General features: G+C 36.1%; 2 protein-coding genes across 3 annotated transcripts in view; one reads left to right on the top strand and one right to left on the bottom strand.

Moving 5' to 3' along the window:
• KCNH5 (potassium voltage-gated channel subfamily H member 5) overlaps positions 1-19640 on the bottom strand; it is a 332682-nt gene that overhangs the window by 239378 nt on the left and 73664 nt on the right. For both annotated transcript variants that reach the window (XM_007192964.2, XM_057541888.1), the window contains one exon: positions 3212-3638. In XM_007192964.2, coding sequence (XP_007193026.1) covers positions 3212-3638 — 427 coding nt within the window. The remainder of the gene's footprint in view (positions 1-3211; positions 3639-19640) is intronic.
• On the top strand, positions 15780-16019 carry LOC114239211 (guanine nucleotide-binding protein G(T) subunit gamma-T1-like). Its single transcript, XM_057544604.1, has one exon. It carries the CDS (start codon positions 15780-15782, stop codon positions 16017-16019), a length of 240 nt encoding a protein of 79 aa, XP_057400587.1.

Consider the following 19640-nt stretch of genomic DNA (forward strand, 5'->3'; position numbering starts at 1 on the left):
AACTCTGAACTAAATGAAGTTTTGAAAACTCAACTGAATCTATGTGAAAATTTCCAATGTAGGTAAATTCAGAACGTAGATGGTAAAAAAAAAAAAAAAAAAATGGTGGGAGAAAGGGTTGTTGGTGCTTCTAATGACTAGCCTCTCAGAACTTATTATCAGGCCTCATGAGAGACTTAAGACTGGGGCAATCCAGCTGAAGGAGCTGCTACACTACCACAGGCAGACAATACAGGTGAGCTCACCAGGGCTTTCACAAAGGAATCATGGCTAAAGTTCAAAGAGTGTGCATTTTCTGGCATGTATGTTCATCAGAGACCTGACTGGGGTGGATTCAATAACAGGAGATTCTTATTATAATCATACAACTAATTTAGATTGAGCATGGCATTAAGAATTATTTAGAAGTTGAGTATATAGAGGCAAAAAAGGTAGACAAAGGCCCTAGTGTCATGAAGCTTACATTCTGAAGAAAAGAAAAACAGAGTAAACATGGTTTCAGGTCTTGGTAGATAAAATGAAGAAAAAGATTAAAGGGAAGAAAATAAGAGTGCTTGGCATTGTGGTGGTTTTTAATAGGAGGGTAGCATTGAGAAGAATTTCTGAAGAAGTGGTTTGAATGCAGTATTTTGAAGGTAAAGCCAATAAAACTTGTTATGAATAGATGTAATACATGAGAAAAACAGGAATCTAGGATGATTCCCAAGTTTTGGGGCCTAAGAAACAAAGTAAATAATGATGTTCTTCAACTCTACATAGATTTTATTTTTCTGTTATTCTCTTGTTGAAAAATCAAACTACACTAGTATGTCCACTCTGCAAAATAGTTTGACAATTTCTTTAAAAAAATAAATAGACACTATATGTCCCAGAAATCTCTTTTCTGGGTATTTATCCCAGAGAACTAAAAACTTATGTCCAAACAAAAAACTACACAAATGTGCGTGGAAGTTTTATAGTAATAGCCAAAAACTAGAAATAATCAAAATGTCCTTCAATAGATGAATGATTAAACAGCAGTATATCCAAACCATGGAATACTACTCAGGAATAAGAAGGAACAAACTATTAATACACTCAACAACTCAGATGGATCTCAAGGAACTTATGCTGAGTGGAAAAGGCCAATTTCAAAAAATCACATTTTGCATGATTCCATTTATATAGCATTTTCAAAATTACAAAATTATATAGATAAAGAACAGATGAGTAGTTGCCAGGGTTGGGGAGGCTTGGGGGAAGGGGTGAGTGTGACATGAGGGAGATCTCTGTGGTAATGGATCAATTCTGTGTCTTGATTTCAGTTGTGGTTACAGAATCTACACGTGATAAAACAACACAGAACTATATACACACATGGTACCAATGCCAATGTTGATCTCGTACTAGAGTTATATAACTATTGGAGGAAACTAAGGGAAGGGCACAAAGGCCCTCACTATACTGTCTTTGCAACTTCCAGTGAATCTATAATTCAAAATAAATTTTTTAATCTAACTATGCTCAAGTATAAGGCAAAATGCATTATATAAATATTAAAAGTAGTACAGTAATAAATACTGCATCTGACAAAACGTTGTCTTCTGAATTTATAAAGCACCATTTTTGCCAATACATCTTACCACTTTCAGTGTGTAGGCAGTAGTTTAATTAAGAGATCATCAGAATCTCTTTGTAAGAACATTTTCCTCCTAAAAGCCTCTGGAGGAAACAGCACTTGGAATTCTCACTCTCCCTCTGTTACTTTTAAGCAGCAAAGAGAACCTGTGTGTTCTTGTTTCTGTACCTGTACAAAGGAGTACAGAAGTCTAAACAACTGTTAACATTGGTGTCCAATAGCTTGCAGACATTATGAACTCCGAAAAGTACCTTGTTTAGACCCAAGATTCTGACCTTTCATGAGTCAGCTGACATTCCTGGACTCTAATATTTTTCCCATTAGTGTCATAATATAAAATTCTATAATGTGGAATCTCAAAAAGGATGGCTTAGACCAAAAACCAATTACCATGACCCAGAGGCTTAAACGGTGCTAATAACACTAATCATAACTCCAGTCCTGGGACTTCCCTGGTGATCCAGTGGTTAAGAATCCACCTTCAATGCAGGGGACACAGGTTTGATCCCAGATCGGGAAACTAAGACCCCACATGCCACTGGACAACTAAGATCCCACATGCCACAGGGCAACTAAGCCCACGCACTGCAACTACTGAGCCCGCACGCTCGGGAGCCCATGTGCCACAACTAGAGAGAAGCCTGCACACTACAACTAGAAAAGCCCACGTGCCACAACAAAAGATCCCGTGTGCCGCAACTAAGACCCAAAGCAGCCAAATAAATAAATAAATAAATAAAATAACTCCAGTCCCAAGGTTACTCTAGGTCTCAGAACTAGGCTTGGATAAATCATCAAAGTCAACGTGTGGGTGTGTATGGTGATGAAGTCCTCAAAAATCTCCATTTTCAACATTTTCTTTTGTATGTATTTCCTTAATTCTGATCTTCTGTATCATCCAGCCTCAATCTGAGGATAGAATACTTGGTCCTTCACTCCTATAGACAGCATTCTACTCCCAAGAATATCACCAAGACATTTAGTTCTCAGTTCTGTATGCTACATCTTAGACACTTTTGTCATTACTAAATAAACTTACATTTACTAATCCTTTCATTCTCTCAGACCAGAATATATTCCAGCTAGAATTTTGTAATGGAGACTAGATTTATAAACTCTTTGCCTAGTCTTAATTGTAAAAGCCTACATAAAACTAATTATTAAATAAAACATTTTCTAAACAGGGTATCTCACATCAGATCCTGTCTACTTTTTCAGAATTTTATGCATTGCCCACAAAACCTATGGAATATGCCAGATGCTGCCTTTCTAGATATTGGTCTCCTTTTGGAAATAGCTCTGCCAGGTACAATGCTATGAACAGAATTAAATCAAAGAGTTCCCATTCTAATTTTTGTATCAGTCCATTCATACTGCTTTTCATGTGCTAAAACATTCTAAAAAGTAAAATATATTATTTTGCATTTTTATTTTCTAAGGCTGAATAAAAATTAAACCAATGTAAATGATATGAATTAAACATTTTTCTGAAGACAAAGTAGTTTCATTTACTCCTGTCAGAGACTGGAGCCTGGAGAACTATCAACAACAATAGTTTTTTTTAAAAAAGAAAATAAAAGAAAAGATACTTACAGCCAACCATCATCATGGCCACGGAAAACATCTTTTCCACATCTGTGGTAGGAGCTATGTTTCCAAATCCTATGGTTGTAAGGCTTGTCATGGTAAAGTAGAGAGAGGACACATACAGTGAATCCTTGCTGGGTCCTCCTTCCCATATCCCTGCACTGGTATTGTATCGATACGGAGTCCCAATGCTCAAGGCCAGCTGGTAGAGCCAACTGTCTATTTGGATGGTGTTTGTGACTTCATCGATGACCTCATAGTCCCCAATGCTGTACCATATGCAGGCCAGCCAGTGAGCAACTAGTCCAAACACACACACCAGGAGCACAAGGACCGCTGCTCCATACTCTAGGTAATGGTCCAATTTCCTGGCAACACGGCCCAGTCGCAAGAGACGCACCACTTTTAAAGAACTGAAGAGACTGCTGATTCCCTGAATTAAAAAAAAAAAAGAAATGACACAACACTTTCAGAAAAGAAAAGGCTAAGGAAAACAATACAGTGGTTCACCTTAATGAACTCAATCACCATTTATATACTAAGAACATACACATACTACAGCTCTGACTTTAAGTCAACAACAACAACAAAAAGCTGAAGTGATAAAGAAACTTTTTAAATGCAGATTCCTTCCCACCAGGAAATAAGATATTTGCAGATTATTAGATAAAAAAACTTTTCATTAGGTAAGGAAGATGGAGTTTATTTTCATAAGTGGAGTATAAATAACACAGAGAAAAACCAAAGGAGAAAATAGCTCAAATGCAGTATACTCAGAGTATAGAAATAGGGTGATGAATTTAGACCTTTTATTTCTTCTTCCTACAAAACTTTTGCTGTACTCCATAAGATTTAATTTTATTTCTTACTTTATAAATGCTATGAACAGCAAAACTTCTGAAAAAGGAATCCTACTTTTACTGTCAAGCAAACAGGAAATACTTCTGTGTATATTAGAATGAGCAAATGCCATTATTTCCACCAACTCCTGCCACAGTTATGATAAACACTAAATTTGTAGAGCTGTGAAAAAGTGAAGAGTTGAACCTAGAATGGGAACATACCTACAAAACTCTATCATCTTCTGACAATAGTCATTGAAAAGAATACTATAAGGGAATGGCAGCAAGAATATTCATATTTTGTTAAGAAGCTTAAAACATCAAATATAGCATTATCCAAATGGAAACATAGCATAGACTTTATTCAATCAGTGAAGTTCTCAAAGTTACTTTTTGAGGAAGCAGGTGATAAGCCACCCAGGTAGAGAGGGTAAAGCCATTGCTGGTGCATGAGGGAAAGACAAAGCAGTGACCCAGGACCCTCTCATCTGATCATCACCTCCAAGTCTCACAGAGTCCATGACTTCCTTACTGCTAATTCTATATCCCAGGGAGGAGACAAGGCATCTAACATAACCTACTCTGAACTTAAGTCTGATCAACATGGAGGAACTGGTTGGTATAGTAGAATAGATGTAACATTAATGAGACTCTAATTATGGCATCGTAAAGTTACAGTGAAAAAAGGCTGGGAATGCATTTGGTTATACTCTATATGATAGTATATATTTGAAATTTTTCAAAATAAAAATTTGAAATAGAGAGAGAAAACAAAGAGAAGTAGAAACAGGAGACCTTATGGAAGCAAAAAGGGAACAGGAGCATCCTGACCGTTTTCTGTCTCAACCTCGATAACCTTAGGCCTGGCTCTATCTCTATTCCTACTCTCAAATGCTGTGGCATATACGCAGCCTTAAATCAATTCTTATTTCACTTGAACACTTGGGGGAGGCAGGGATATTGAACTTTAGACAGTAAGAGTAGCATTAATAAAATTCAGAAGATGAACTGGCATAATTCAATGAAATGAGATGTTGAAAGGTAAGAAGATTCAACAGAGCTTGGAAGCTCTCAAAAAAGGAACTACATAATCATGAACAAGAAAGACAAAAATAAGTTTTTATTGAGTATTTCTACATGGCAGGCTCTGAGTTGTGCCCTGGGGACATTAAGACAAATATGCCTTGCTTCTGCTCTAAAGAAACCCATAGTCAAAATGCATGAAAAACTCAGAGGGTTAAATTAAAAAATAAAAACAGTGTTATTGTAGATGTTGCCCTCCACTTAGCTCCAATTTTTAAAGGAGCTGTTTTACTTCTATTTAAATACTGGGTTGGCCAAAAAGTTCATTCGGGATTTTCTATAAGCTCTTACAGAAAAACCGGAATGAACTTTTTGGCCAACACAATACTACAGAGAAAATTATTTCCACTGTAATTATTTTTTCTAAAAACAGCTAAAAACAAAAGAAAAAAAAACAGAGAGGAAACCTTTATCCCCATTTAAACTAAAAACTAGTCACAACCCTCAACTAGAATGTAAAGAATCAGGACCCACTCAAATTAGGCCCAAATAACGGGAGGACACATTCCCCTGACCTCTGATGTAGGCAGATCTCTCCAAGAGGAGATGATCCACCCTGAGGGGTACCTACTCTGGACTCCACTTAATCAAAAAGCACCATTTTCTATAGCCATGTCCAATATTATTTAAATGTTACAAAATGTTTGGTAAGTGTTGTAAACTCTCTCTGTCATGGGTTCTATGCCACCACTTTCTCCTAGATCTTAGCCAACGCCCCAGCTGACATCTCTTTCAAAATCATTTTCTGGGGCTAACCTTATCCATGCTTCTTTTATGTGTTTGGATTCTCATTACGATTACCCTCAGCCTCTCCTGGTTGATTTACTGCATGTCCATGTTTCAACTGACTTCTATGAGTTCCTGATACAGAAGCCAAACACCTGTTGTACATTTCCATTTAGATATTCCATAGGTGTTCAAAAGGTAATATGTCCCTACTCTTGTGAACAACATCATTATGAACCCAGTCTCTCAGACCTGGGGCTGAGCACCCCCTTTCCTGTCACATCCAATGGGTTATCAAGTCTTGAGGATCTCAGCATTCAAAGTGCTCCAAATATACCTGAATAAATCCCTCAAAAAATATCCCTTCTTTCTTATTCCCAAGGCCATGCCTTGGTCATGGCTTCATGTTTTTTCTCACTGTGTGACAGGAATAGCCTCTCCATCAGCCATACTACCTCTATTCTCACTCCCTTTAATTATGTGATCACACTGTATAGGCTACCAGCCTGCTATCATTTTACATCATATATATCTAATCATGTCCCTCTCTGGTCTAAAATCTTTAGTATTAGCTCATTACCTATAGAATCAAGTATTCACTCCCCACCAGGACATGCAAAGCCCTTCAGGACCTAGCATCTGCCTGTCTGGTCAGCATCTCTCTGGCAAGTCCTCCTCCTGCTGTCTAGACTCCTGCCGTGCTCAACTACGTGTAGTTCCCAGAGTGCCCATGCTGTTTCATGCCACATTAACAATTTGTCCCCTCTACTTAAAGCACTCTTCCCTCCCACTCTCTTGGTGGCCAGGGTCTTACTTATAGATTATGGCAGAGACTCTCTCCTCCATGTCCATTTCCCTGACATCTTCTTTCTTCCCCCACCATCTTCATTGTTATACCCACTGTGAGAGTTAGGTGTCCTTATTTTGTATTATCATATACTCTTTGCCCATCGCTATGACAACCATCATCATAATAGCACTTTATTACAAGTCTCTGTTTGCATGCATGGTATCCCAGGAAACTCTAAACCCCTTGAAGAGTATACCTAGTGTCAATTACCAAGCATGGCATATGGTAATAGGTTAAGCAGTCAATACATTCAATAAATGTATGAAAAACTTTTTACGACACAAGTAAATGTGGGTGGGGTGAATTGAGTGTGTGGTGGGGCAGGGATGGGGCATAGTTAACAATCTTATGTGATAGGTGTCATTACTAAAACATAGCCTAGAAAAATTAAATAATTTGACTAAGTTCATGCATCTGGTAAGAGGAAGAGCCAAGAATCAAATATAGGCAGTCTTGTCCACACTCCTCGCACTTCACTATCTGATCTCATTCTGAACCTCACTATATCTAGAGCATAATATGCAATTTAACAAATCACATTAGTACCAGCAGTATTGGCTTAAATACAGGCATTCTCTATAAGACTGAATAAAGGAGATTAAATACTTTGCCTCCCACTGATTCCCACCGAGGCCCAGCAGTGGCCTACTTAGGGGTTTGTGGAGGCCCCAGAACCCTAGAGAGTCTGCAGTTCTCTTACATGGACCAACTCATTTCATTCTCACAATACCAGGACTCCTATCTCCACTGTTCATAGGAGGACACTGAAGCTCAGACAGGTTACACGACTTGTCTAAAGTCACACAGCTAGCAAGGAATGGACCTAGTCCTTCAGATTCTTCATGCATTTCCCACAATAGCCAACTGCTGTGCAGTCTTCCTGTCCTTATCCCAATAATCACTGCAATATTAATCTTCTTAAAAGACAGTATCGAGCATATCCTCCAGGGGCTCATTATAGACATTAAACACAATATCTATAGGCCTTCAAGGTCCACAACCCCATTTCTGTCCACACTGCCAGGTCATTTCCAACCATGCCTTTGCCAAGCAATAGTGCTCCAGTCAAACCAAACTCCTTTTTGCTCTCAAACATAACCCCAAAGTTTCACCTTTTAATTTGTCCACAGTGTCCCTTTCATCTACTTATAAAACCAGAAACTGTTATTCAAAATGAGTAATACAGAAGTGTTTGCTTTATTTGGAAAGTTTTTTTTTAGCTATCTCATTGTCCACTGTTTTGTATCCAAAAGAATTTAATGCAATTGCTATAATCAAAACTCAAAGTTAATGACTTTGTTCTAAAATTTGATGAAATACTTGAAACAATCCAAATGTCCATCTCCAGTAGAATGGATAAATAAATCATTGCACCTTCATGCAATGCAATACTATCCAGAAATAAACATGAACAGACTAGAACTATATGAAATAACAAGAATGAATCTAAAAAGTATCATACTGAGAAAAAGAGACTAGACACAAAAGAGTATATATTGCATGATTCCATTTATAAAAGTTTAAATACAAATGGAACTACTCTTAGATCAGACATCATTAGAAATCAAAGTGGCTTGCTTTGTTTAGGGAGGGGTAGTGACTATGCAAGACGTGAGAGGGCTCTGGTAATATTCTGTTTCCTAATACAGCAGCATTACTAGGAATTACTAGGTGTGTTTGCTTTGTGAAATTCCTTGAGCTCTACATGTAATATTGATGTAATTTTTAAGGAATGTTTTATTTAAATATCAAGAAAATGTTAAGGAAAATCCATTAGTCACTGTTGTGTTGTTAAGGTTAACATTTCACCACGGTACATAATTCAGATTAATGATTTCTTCTGCATCATGTGATTTGGAGAGGGGGGAAGAGGTGTCATATTCAACTCTATCTAAAATAAGAGATTTTACTTATTTTATAACTCACCCTCATAACCTTTAGATTGGTCCTCAAATTATACGTTTTTTAATATACATAATTTTTTTAACATTTTTTTTGATGCAGACCATTTTTTAAAGTCTTTATTGAACTTGTTACAGTATTGCTTCTGTTTTATGTTTTGGTTTTTTGGCCACGAGACATGTGGGATCTTAGCCCCCCAACCACGGGTCGAACCCACACCCCCTGCATTGGAAGGTGAAGTCTTAACCACTGGGCTGCCAGGGAAGTCCCCTCAAATTATATTTCATCCCTTGTTGGGAATTTTAATTTAACCCATATGGTAATACTGGATACTTTGACAGGCCAAAATAAAATGACTCCCTTCTGTACTAACACCTTTTTATAACAACCTCTTGATTCTGTGCTTTCCACCAGTTTTGTCTGCTCATTCATTTTCTGCTTAATTTCACTCCATGCTTTCCAATCTTCCTGTGCCTTCCTCTGCACTCCAGTGGCATTCTGCCTCTATCCCAACCTCTGAGCTCTTAGTTCACAAATCCCTGGGGTTCCATTGGTGGAAGAGAATATCAAACACATCAAATGCATAATAGAACATAGCAGGGTTAATGGAGAACTTTCAGTCATCAGCCTTCCTTTCTAGCGAGTTTCCTTACTTGAAAAGCCCCTCAGGCCATAGGAGCATAAAGAAAAATATCCAGGAGATATCTCAGTGTTATTAACTCTTCAGGATATTTTTGTGGATTCCCACATTAAAGAGATGTGGGATGTAATCAGCATAAAAATAATGGCTTACAATGATAAAGCCATTTAAACTACAAATCAATTCTCTCATTTGATTATCACTAAGGATAGTAGGCAGATAACTCAGCTAGTATTCTTTCCTACCTTCTTCCCCCCTTGCTTTATAAACAAAAGAGGAATGATCAAAGAACTTTCTTGTCCAAGGACACATGACAATTAAGTGGGGGTGAGAGAGCAGGAGTACAGACTTATAACATCCAGTTGCTTGGTTTTTCACCTACATCTAGCATTCTCGCACACAGGATGTGTAGTAGATTGTTTGGAAAAAAATAGCTCGAGTCATTTCCTTCCCTGTATCCATACCCTTTGGCAATGTGACTTTGCAACCTCTCCCATCAAAAGATAGGGTCTATTTCCCCATCTTGACTTGAGTCTAGACTGGCCTTATGACTTACTTTGGCCAACAGAATGTGGTGTAAGTGACACTGGGCCAGTTCCAAGCCTAGACCTCAAGAAGCATAGCCTCCAAGACCAGTCATGGTCTTAGAACCCATGGCCGTTCTAAGTTGTCATATGAAGAATGGCAACTAGGCTTTTGGAGGATGAGAGACCATAGGAGCAGCCCTATGACATCCATCTGAGCCATCCCAGATCAGTTAGCCACCAGCCATCTCAGCAGCCTACCACAGATGTATGGGTGAACTTAGTTGAGATAAGCCAAATCTAGCCAAAGTCAGCAGAATCACTCAGTTAGGTCACAGGAAAATGAGTTAAATAAATGGTGATTGTTATTATCCATAAAGTTTTGGGGTAGTTTGTTATGTGGGAAAAAAAGCTAACTGATACAAATGTGAGGAAAGCACATGTATTTATGTGCACAGTATTTCATACTTGTTTGACTTAAAATGGGGGCAATATAGATATGTATGTGATATAGAAGTCTCATTTTAACAAGACATTCTCCTAAATAGGTAAGATGAATATATAAAATAAATTTTAATATGCAATTGTTAGATATTATTTACCTTTTGTATTGGGAAACGTGTCACTATTTTGCTTTGCAAGAATTTATGCCAGTAAATATTCCATGAGAACAAAGAACTCCAAGTTATTACTTCATATACCTCCTAAATAGTTCTTAAATCCAACCTCACCTAAAGCTTGCCCTCACCCTACGTAACTTCAGTTTCCATGTGGATGACCCTGCTGAAAATCTGGCCTCGCAGTTTCTCCACCAATTCATCTCTAACAATCTTTTCACTTTTCCTTAAACGCCCACTCCCAAGGTCATAATCTGAAATTTGTCATATCTAAAATGTTTTCCGGCTCTGAAATCTTGAATTGAACCATCTTGTTTTCTGACCATATCTTCGTCTATGTTGAGCTAAACCGTCCAATTACATCAACACTCAACCTTAATGAATCTCCAGTCTACTGACAGATCTGCTTTTTCCCAATCTATTAACCCCTCCATTCTCCATTTTCTTCTTTATGTGGCCCATAATTTCAACAACACCATACATCCTGAATTCCTTAGCATGTCTGTCTCTTCATTATAGCCTGTATCAAAACCCTAATTCTAACTCAATTATCAGCTTTCTTCAGGGCTGTGTTTAAGAACTGCTTAAGAAAGTAATACAATAGGGCAGATTGATTCCACTAGAAATTCATTATCATCAATCTCAAAACATCTCCTAACTACCTAGCAATTTTACTACTTTTCTTATGAATTCATCTATCCACTATATTTTAAACTTTCTCTCCTCTGCTCAAAAATCCAGCCACTCCCCCTTCAACTACATCTTTCCCATAGACATTTAAATATCTCAGGTCTCTCCCATTAAAAAAAAAAAAAAATGTTACTACTCTCCCCTCCACCTTCCCATTCCAGACATTGCCCCTGGTTCTTTTCTAATATATAAGCAAATATAAGCACTAGCCATTTGATTACACAAACCAGAAACCAAGAAGTATTCATATGTTGCCCCTTTCTTTGATATCCCCCATATCCAATTTATCTTAAAACCCTATTAACTTTAACTCCTAAATATCTTTCCAATTTATTCACTTTTCTTCATCGCCACTGACACCACCTTAAACCGTGCTATTAGCATCTCTCTCCTAGACCTATGGAAGTGTTCTAATAAATCTTAAGGCATTCATTTGACTCTGTCCACTCTATTCTGAACGCTATATAAGAGTTATCTTTTGAAGTCATTCATAGTTTAAAATCATATGATAGCTTCCATTGTTCTAAAATCTGTTTTGGTTTAGTCTAGATCAGGTCATTTCATTATATAATCTCAAAGGACCAGGTATGTTCCCTTTGTGCCATTTGTCTCTTTCTGATTGTGTATTCATATCATGTTTTGTTCATTCTTTTATCCTTAGCACACACTCTAGAACTCCCTGACACAGTGTAAGCACCAAATATTTATTAAGAAAATGAATACACTAATTAAAGAATAAACTAACCAATACAGAAATCTCTCATAATGATTTCTGACTCCTCTAGCACTGATATTGTAATTAATAATTAATAGTTATTTAATCTTCATGGGTAGCACAATATCAGGCAATTATATAGAAACCACTCTGTTTTATAAGCATTGGGGTCTTATTCTAAGTAGATTTTGTACATGAATGACTAAATAGTCCATTTCCATTTCCTTTTGTAGAGTGCAATTTAAAGACTGAAAGAAAACTAACTAGAAAATGTAGCAAACTATAATTGTTATCTGCATCTCTAACCCATATAACAAGTTCTATTGCCTCCTTCCTATTCAGAACTCACTTCTCCAACTCATGTTACCAAGAGATTCATGGAGAAATAATCCTAATTACTCCCTGCATTAGTTAATATGCTTCAGTAGAGAATCTCAATTTAAATAATTTGTACATACCTCCTGTTTTAGTCTATTTATATTCTTATCAATACACAGTGGCATAAGTAGATAGATAGATAGTAGATAGATAGATAGACAGATAGACGGATAGACATCTGTTTTAAGCAATATCCATGATATACTAATTTTAAATGCTTATTATGGAAAAAAAATGTTCTCATTAATATCCATTGGTCTAGAGTGAATATAAAGCATGATCAAAATATGCACCAAAAAAGAGGTATATTGCCTAAGTCTCGATTTTTTTTTCAAATATCATGATATATGCATAAGCAAACCAGGTTGGGAGATGCTTTAAATCCTTCAGTAACTTGTTGCCACCTTTGCAATAATCCAAACTCCTTAACACAACCTGCCCCTGCCTACTTTTCCAGTCTCCCATGTGCATCTCTGTCTTCTTCTCACTGTACTCCAGTTATAGAAAATGTCTTTCCTTTCTTCAAAAATTTTATATTCTCTCTCACCTGGTGGGGTCTCCAAAAGTGAATTTTAAAAACACTCTCCCTAACCCGCTAACTACTCCTTTTGCCTAGTTAATCCTACTCATCTTTCAGGTCTAGGCTTAAATGTCACCTAACCCAGCACCTATAATAACACAGGTATAACTTTCAGAATTCCACAAGGGATATGCTTGGAGTTGTATCAATCAGGCAACCCTTAAGCTGTGGTATCCTCATCAGGTTATTTACAGCTCATTAAAAGTTCTTCATAGTCCAGATGTAATTTACCAATCAGAGATCTTTTTTAAATACATGTAATACAGCCGAGAAACATAGATAGCATATTTCCTTCATCAGTCCCTGGGAGAACAAAGGAAGACAGTTGACCAAAGGTAAAATCTGTCAATGCAGAAGGAGAAATAGTTTTGTTAATCCTTTATCCACAATGTCTAATAAACAAACTTCCTAAAGATGAAAAATTCCAATATAAAGATAAACATGTTCCTTGTGAGTTAGCATCTGTTATGTGAAAGCAGAGATAAAATCATGGAATAAAATGAAGTAATAGAAAGACCAAAGGGAGTAGGGATGGAGGTTTAGAACTTCCTTCAAAGAAGAGTGAGGAAATGATGTATTCTCAAGCATAGTGATAATTACTATGCAAAAGATAAAGAGCAATTTCTATGCAAGTATCCATAGTTAGTTAAGGCAAACAAATTTTAAGGATTATAGTATACATATTGCAATATATTTCAACCTTCTTTGCCTCCATGTCAGAATTATTTCCTAATGTTTAACAATAGGAAGCCTTCATCATGAATGAAGATCAGTTCGGATAAAAATTTCTATTCCTGTAAGCAACAAAATCATACAAAGAAATCCTATTGCTATCCTGATTGCTTGCAACCTCCTATACTCCCAAAGCTAATTCCCTCAGTTAGGCAGACTGCTTTGCCTCTGTAGAAAATTAATGCAAAGAATATATCCTGGAGCATCACCAAATTTTTCAAATATAAAAAAGATATCGATCTTTAAATCTGTTTCTTACCATTCTGTACCACCAATCTCCACTTGGAATAGAATTTAAAAGTTCAGCCTACTGCCACTATCCTCCAATTTGGAACCTGTGGCTGACTCTTACCCATTCTCCAAATCCTTACCTCATCTCCTCCTTCACACTGACTCCTCCTTTATTCACACTCTTGAATAATTTTTGAGAAAGTTTTTCTCTCAAGCTAGAAGGTAGGTACATTTGAGTTCAGTGACTTTGCCTTGTACATCTTTGTATTCATTAGTCTACAATGTTCTGCACTCCTAGTGGGAGATCCCAGCTTAGGAACCTAAACCCTAAGGTAACCTCTAAACATGTATGGAAAGCTAGTAGTGTAGGTCATATGACTGGAAGATTATTTAAGTGAGAATATTCATGGAAAGGAACTTATGAACAGAGAGGTGAGCATAGCGGCCAAAGGATAACGCCCTACTGTCTGAAAGAAGTTTGGGGCACAGATAAGGTTATGCCACAAAGACTGCCCTTTGGCCCTAACTTTTCCATTACTAACAAGAAACAGGTATATTTAGGAAACATTGTAAGCTTCAATCCCTCATTCACTTTAATAGAAATATATATAGTATGGCAATTATGTGTCAGGCACTGCAAATCCAGGCTATTAGAAAGACAGAGTCTTTGCATTGAGGAAGCATAAGGTCTAATTTTGATTCCTCCAGAAATGAGCACAGGGTCTAACCCTTAGTTTTCTAAAGATCTTTGTTGGATTTGACTTCTTAACTTGAAGTAGAATTGAAGGATGCAAAATAGGGTCACCCATAAACCTTCCCCTGAGCACACAAATGAAAGACAAGTGTTGATAAACCACTAATCCAATCATCGATAAAAATATAAATGGTTTATTATTATTATTAGAAGCACTAGTGTTATTAATGTGCTTTCTTAAGCAGAGAAGAACTGGGAGGTATATAGGACTTAAAATTGCAGCAAAAGTTTTTAAAGCAGGCTAATAAGAAACTAAGAAAGTCCCATATAGAAGGTAAAATCATCCCAGAGATAATACATTTCATTGCATTAAAAGTCTCATACTCTTCAGAGTAACTAAGTTTATCAGGGATAAACAGGAGCATTACATAATGATAAAGGGGTAAATTCTCCAAGAAGACATAACAATCCTTATATTGTATGCACCTAACAAGACCATCAAAATATGTGAAGCAAAAACTAATAGAAATGCAAGGAGAAATAAAATGAATCCACTATCATATACTTCAATATCCCTCTGTCAGAGATGGTCAGGTCTAGCAGGCAGAAATCAGTAAGGACAGAGCAGAACTTAACAGCACCATCGATTAACTGGCTATTATTGACATCTTTGACTACTTTATACAACAACAGCAAAACAACAACAACAACAAAAACTCACATTCTTCTCAAGGTCATGTAAAATATTCACCAAGATAGACCACATCCTGTGCTATAAAACACACCTTAACAAATTTAAAACAGTAGAAATCATACAATACCTGCTTTTGGACCACAATGAAATTAAACTAGAAATCAATAACTGAAATATACTTGGAAAATCCAAAAATATGTGGAAATTAAACAACACACTTATAAGTAAGACATGGATTAAAGAGAAAATTTCAAGTAAAATTTAATGCTTTTTTAATTAACTGAAACTGAAAATACAACTTAACAAAGTTCGTGGGATGCAGCAAAGCAGTACTTAGCGGAAAATATATAACTTAGAATGCATATATTAGAAAGCAATAAAAACTATAATCAATAACCTAAATTTCCACTTTAGCAAACTAGAAAAAGAATATCAAATTAAATCCAAAGTAACAAGAAGAAAAGACTTATTAAAAATATAGCAAATGGCTGTGGGATTCTGCTCCTCGACCTCTGCTCCTGTTACTATCATCTTCTGAAATCAGGGAGAGCAACCCCAAGAACTGGAATGGTCTCAGCCAAGAACCTAGAAGTGTAGAGGGAAAATTATTTTTCCTCCCCTGCAACATCATGCACTTTTCTCTATGTCTAGGTGAATATTTCTGATCAGGCAAAAGATGCCAGTAATCAATACTGAGGACCTGACAGAAAAGGACAAATTGAAGATGGAAGTTGACCAGCTCAAGAAAGAAGTGACACTGGAAAGAATGCTGGTGTCCAAATGTTGTGAAGAAGTAAGGGATTATGTTGAAGAAAGATCTGGGGAGGATCCATTAGTAAAGCGTATCCCAGAGGACAAAAATCCCTTCAAGGAGCTCAAAGGAGGCTGTGTGATTTCATTAAAAATTTTTTTTTAATTCCATGGAATATCTTGAGCTTTAATGACATACTGATTGGTCATATGTAATAATACTATTAAGCATGTACACGAATTTTTAAATTATAAATATGAGCATTTAATAAAATTTGGACTGTGATAATGAAAAAAAATATAGCAAAAATCAATGAAATTGAAAACAGGAAATTGGTAGAGAAAAATCAACAAAATCTTAAAAGTTTTTTCTTTGATAATATTAATAAAATTGATATGCCTCTAGCCACACTAACTAAGAAAAATTAAAAAGAGAGGACACAATTACTAACATGGCAAATGAAAGAGAGGATGTCACTACAGATGCCATAGACATTAAAAGGATAATAATAATAATAACAACAAAGAGGAATCATATGAACAACTCTTTGCCCATAAATTTGAGAACCTAGATGATATGGACTAACTCCATGAAAGACACAATCTGCCAAAACTCACACACATACAAAAATAGATTATTTGAAGAGAACTACATCTATTAAACAAATTGATTCAATAAATTAATAACCTTCCAAAACAGCACCAGGCCCAGATGGGCTCATGAGTGAATTCTACCAGATATTTAAGGAAGAAATTATACCAATTGCCTACAATCTCTTCCAAAAGGTAGAAGCAGAAACAATACTTCCTAACCCAGATTTATGAGGCTAGCATTACCCTAATACCAAAAGCAAAGACAATATGAGAAAAGAAAACTACAAAAGAATATCTCTCATGAACATAGATTCAAAAATCCTCAACAAGATATTAGCAAATCAAATCCAACAATATATAAAAATAATTATATAGTATGGCCAAGTAAGATTTATCCTAGGTATGCGTGGCTGGTTCAACACTCAAAAATCAATTAATAGAATCCATAACATCACAGACTAAAGAAGAAAAATCATATGTTCATATCAATAGATGCAAAAAAGGCATTTGACAAAATGCAAAATCTATTCATGATAAAAACTCTCAGAAAACTAGGAACAGAGAGGAACGTCCTCATCTTGAAAAAGAACATCTATAAAAACCCTACAGCTTATATCATATTACATCATATTTAATGGTGAGAAACTAGAAGCTTTCCCACTAAGATCAGGAAGAAGGAAAGAATGTCTATTCTCACCACTCCTATTCAACTTCATACTGGAAGTCCTAGCAAATGTAATAAGAAAAGAAAAGGAAATAAAAGGTATACTGACTGGGAAGGGGAAATAGAAAACTGTCTTTGTTTGCAGATGACCTAATTGTCTATGCAGAAAATCCAGACAACTTGACCCAGAAAAAAAAAAAAAAAAAAAAAATCCTGGAACTAATTAGCAATTAAAGCAAGTTTGCAGGATATATGGTCAACATACAAAAGCCAATCACTTTCCTATATACCAACAATGAATAAGTGGAATTTAAAAACACAGTACCATTTACATTAGCACAACAAAAATGAAAAACTTAGATATAAATCTAACAAAAAATGTACAAGATGTATATGAGGAAAACTATGAAACTCTGATGAAAGAAATCAAAAAAGAACTAAATAAATGGAGCAATATTCCATGTTTATGGACAGAAATACTCAATATTGTCAAGATGTCAATTTTTCTCTACTTGATCTAAAGCTACAATGTAATCTCAGTCAAAATTCCATTAAGTTATTTTGTGTATATCAATAAACTGACTGTAAAGATTATGTGGAGGGATCAAAACTGTGCAAAATAGCCAACACAATATTGAAGGAGAAGAACAAAATCAGAGGACAGACACTCAACTATAGTAAAGCTATAGAAATCAAGACAGTGTGGTATTGGTGGAAAAAAATAAACAAATAGATCAATGGAATAGAATAGAGAGCCCAGATAGACCCCCATAAATATAGTCAACTTATCTTTGACAAAGGAGCAAGGGCAATACAATAAAGATAGTTTTTTTCAACAAATGGTGATAGAACACATGGACATCCAATGCAAAAAAATATGAATCTAGTCACAGACATTATACCCTTCACAAAAATTGACTCAGAATGGATCATAGACCTAAATGTAAAACATAAACTATAAAATTTTGAGAAGATAATGTGGGAGAAAATCTAGGTTACCTTGGACATGGTGATAATTTTTCAGATACAACACCAAAGGCATAATTAATGAAACAAATAATTAATAAACTGGAATTCATTAAAATTAAAAACTGCTCTGTGAAAGATACTGTCAAAAGAATGAGAAGACAATCTACAGACTGGGAGAAAATATTTGCAGAAGACATTTGCAAATAATAAAGGACTATTATCTAAACTATATTAAAAAACTCTTAAAACTCAACAATAAGAAAATTAAGAACCCATTTAAAAATGAGCAAAAGATCTGAACAGACACCTGACAAAAGTAGATATTCAGATGGCAAATAATCATATGAAAAGATGTTCATATATCATTAGAAAATTGCATATTAAAACAACAAGATACCATTACACATCGACTATAATGGCTAAAATCCAAAACACTGATGATACCAAATGCTGGTGAGAATGTGTGCCAACCAGAACTCTCATTCATTGCTGGTGGAAACATAAAATGGTAAAACCACTTTGAAAGATAGTTTGGTAGTTTCTTACAAAACTGACATACTCTTACCATATGATCCAGCAACCATGCTTCTCATTATTTACCCAAATGAGTTGATAACTTATGCCTACACAGAAACCTGCATATAAAAGTTTATAGCAGCTTTATCCATAATTGCCAAAACTTAGGAGCAATCAAGATAGCCTTCAATAGGTGAATGGATAAACAAACTGTGATACATCCAGACAGTGGAATATTATTCAGTACTAAAAAGAAATGAGCTATCAGCCATGAAAAGACATGGAAGAACCTTAAATGCATATCACGAAGTGAAAGAAGTCAATCTGAAAAAGCTACCTGCTGTATGATTCCGACTATATGACTTTCTGGAAAAGGCAAAACTGTGGAGATAATAAAAGGATTAGTGGTTGCTAGGGGTTAGGAGGGAAGAAAGGACGAATAGGCAGAGCACAGAGTTTCAGGACAGTGAAACTACTCTGTATGATACTACAATATGCCATTATGCGTTTGTCAAAACCCATAAAATGGGTTCACAATACCAAGAGTGAACCTACTGTAAACTATGGACTTATAGCAATATGATATGTCAATATAGTTTCACTCTGGTGGGGGTGTTGGTAATGGGGGAGGTTATGCATGTGTGGGGCCAGGGGCTTTATGGGAAATCTTCATACCTTCCTCTCAATTTTGCTGTGAACCTAAAACAGCTCTTTAAAAAAAGTCTAAGACACAGACCTACTAGAAAATGGACTTGAGGATATGGGGAGGGGGTGGGGTGAGATGTGACAGGGTAAGAGAGTGTCATGGACATATATACACTACCAAATGTAAAATAGATAGCTAGTGGGAAGCAGCCGCATAGCACAGGGAGATCAGCTCGGTGCTTTGTGACCACCTAGAGGGGTGGGATGGGGAGGGTGGGAGGGAGGGAGATGCAAGAGGGAAGAGAAATGGGAACATATTGTATATGTATAACTGATTCACTTTGTTATAAAGCGGATGCTAACGCACTATTGTAAGGCAATTATACTTCAATAAAGATG

Source organism: Balaenoptera acutorostrata, chromosome 3 (assembly GCF_949987535.1).
Source record: "Balaenoptera acutorostrata chromosome 3, mBalAcu1.1, whole genome shotgun sequence".
NCBI lineage: Eukaryota > Metazoa > Chordata > Mammalia > Artiodactyla > Balaenopteridae > Balaenoptera > Balaenoptera acutorostrata.

What these genes read in the sequence shown, in the direction of transcription:
- LOC114239211 (XM_057544604.1), top strand. Translation starts at nt 15,780, where the DNA reads ATGCCAGTAATCAATACTGAGGACCTGACAGAAAAGGACAAATTGAAG.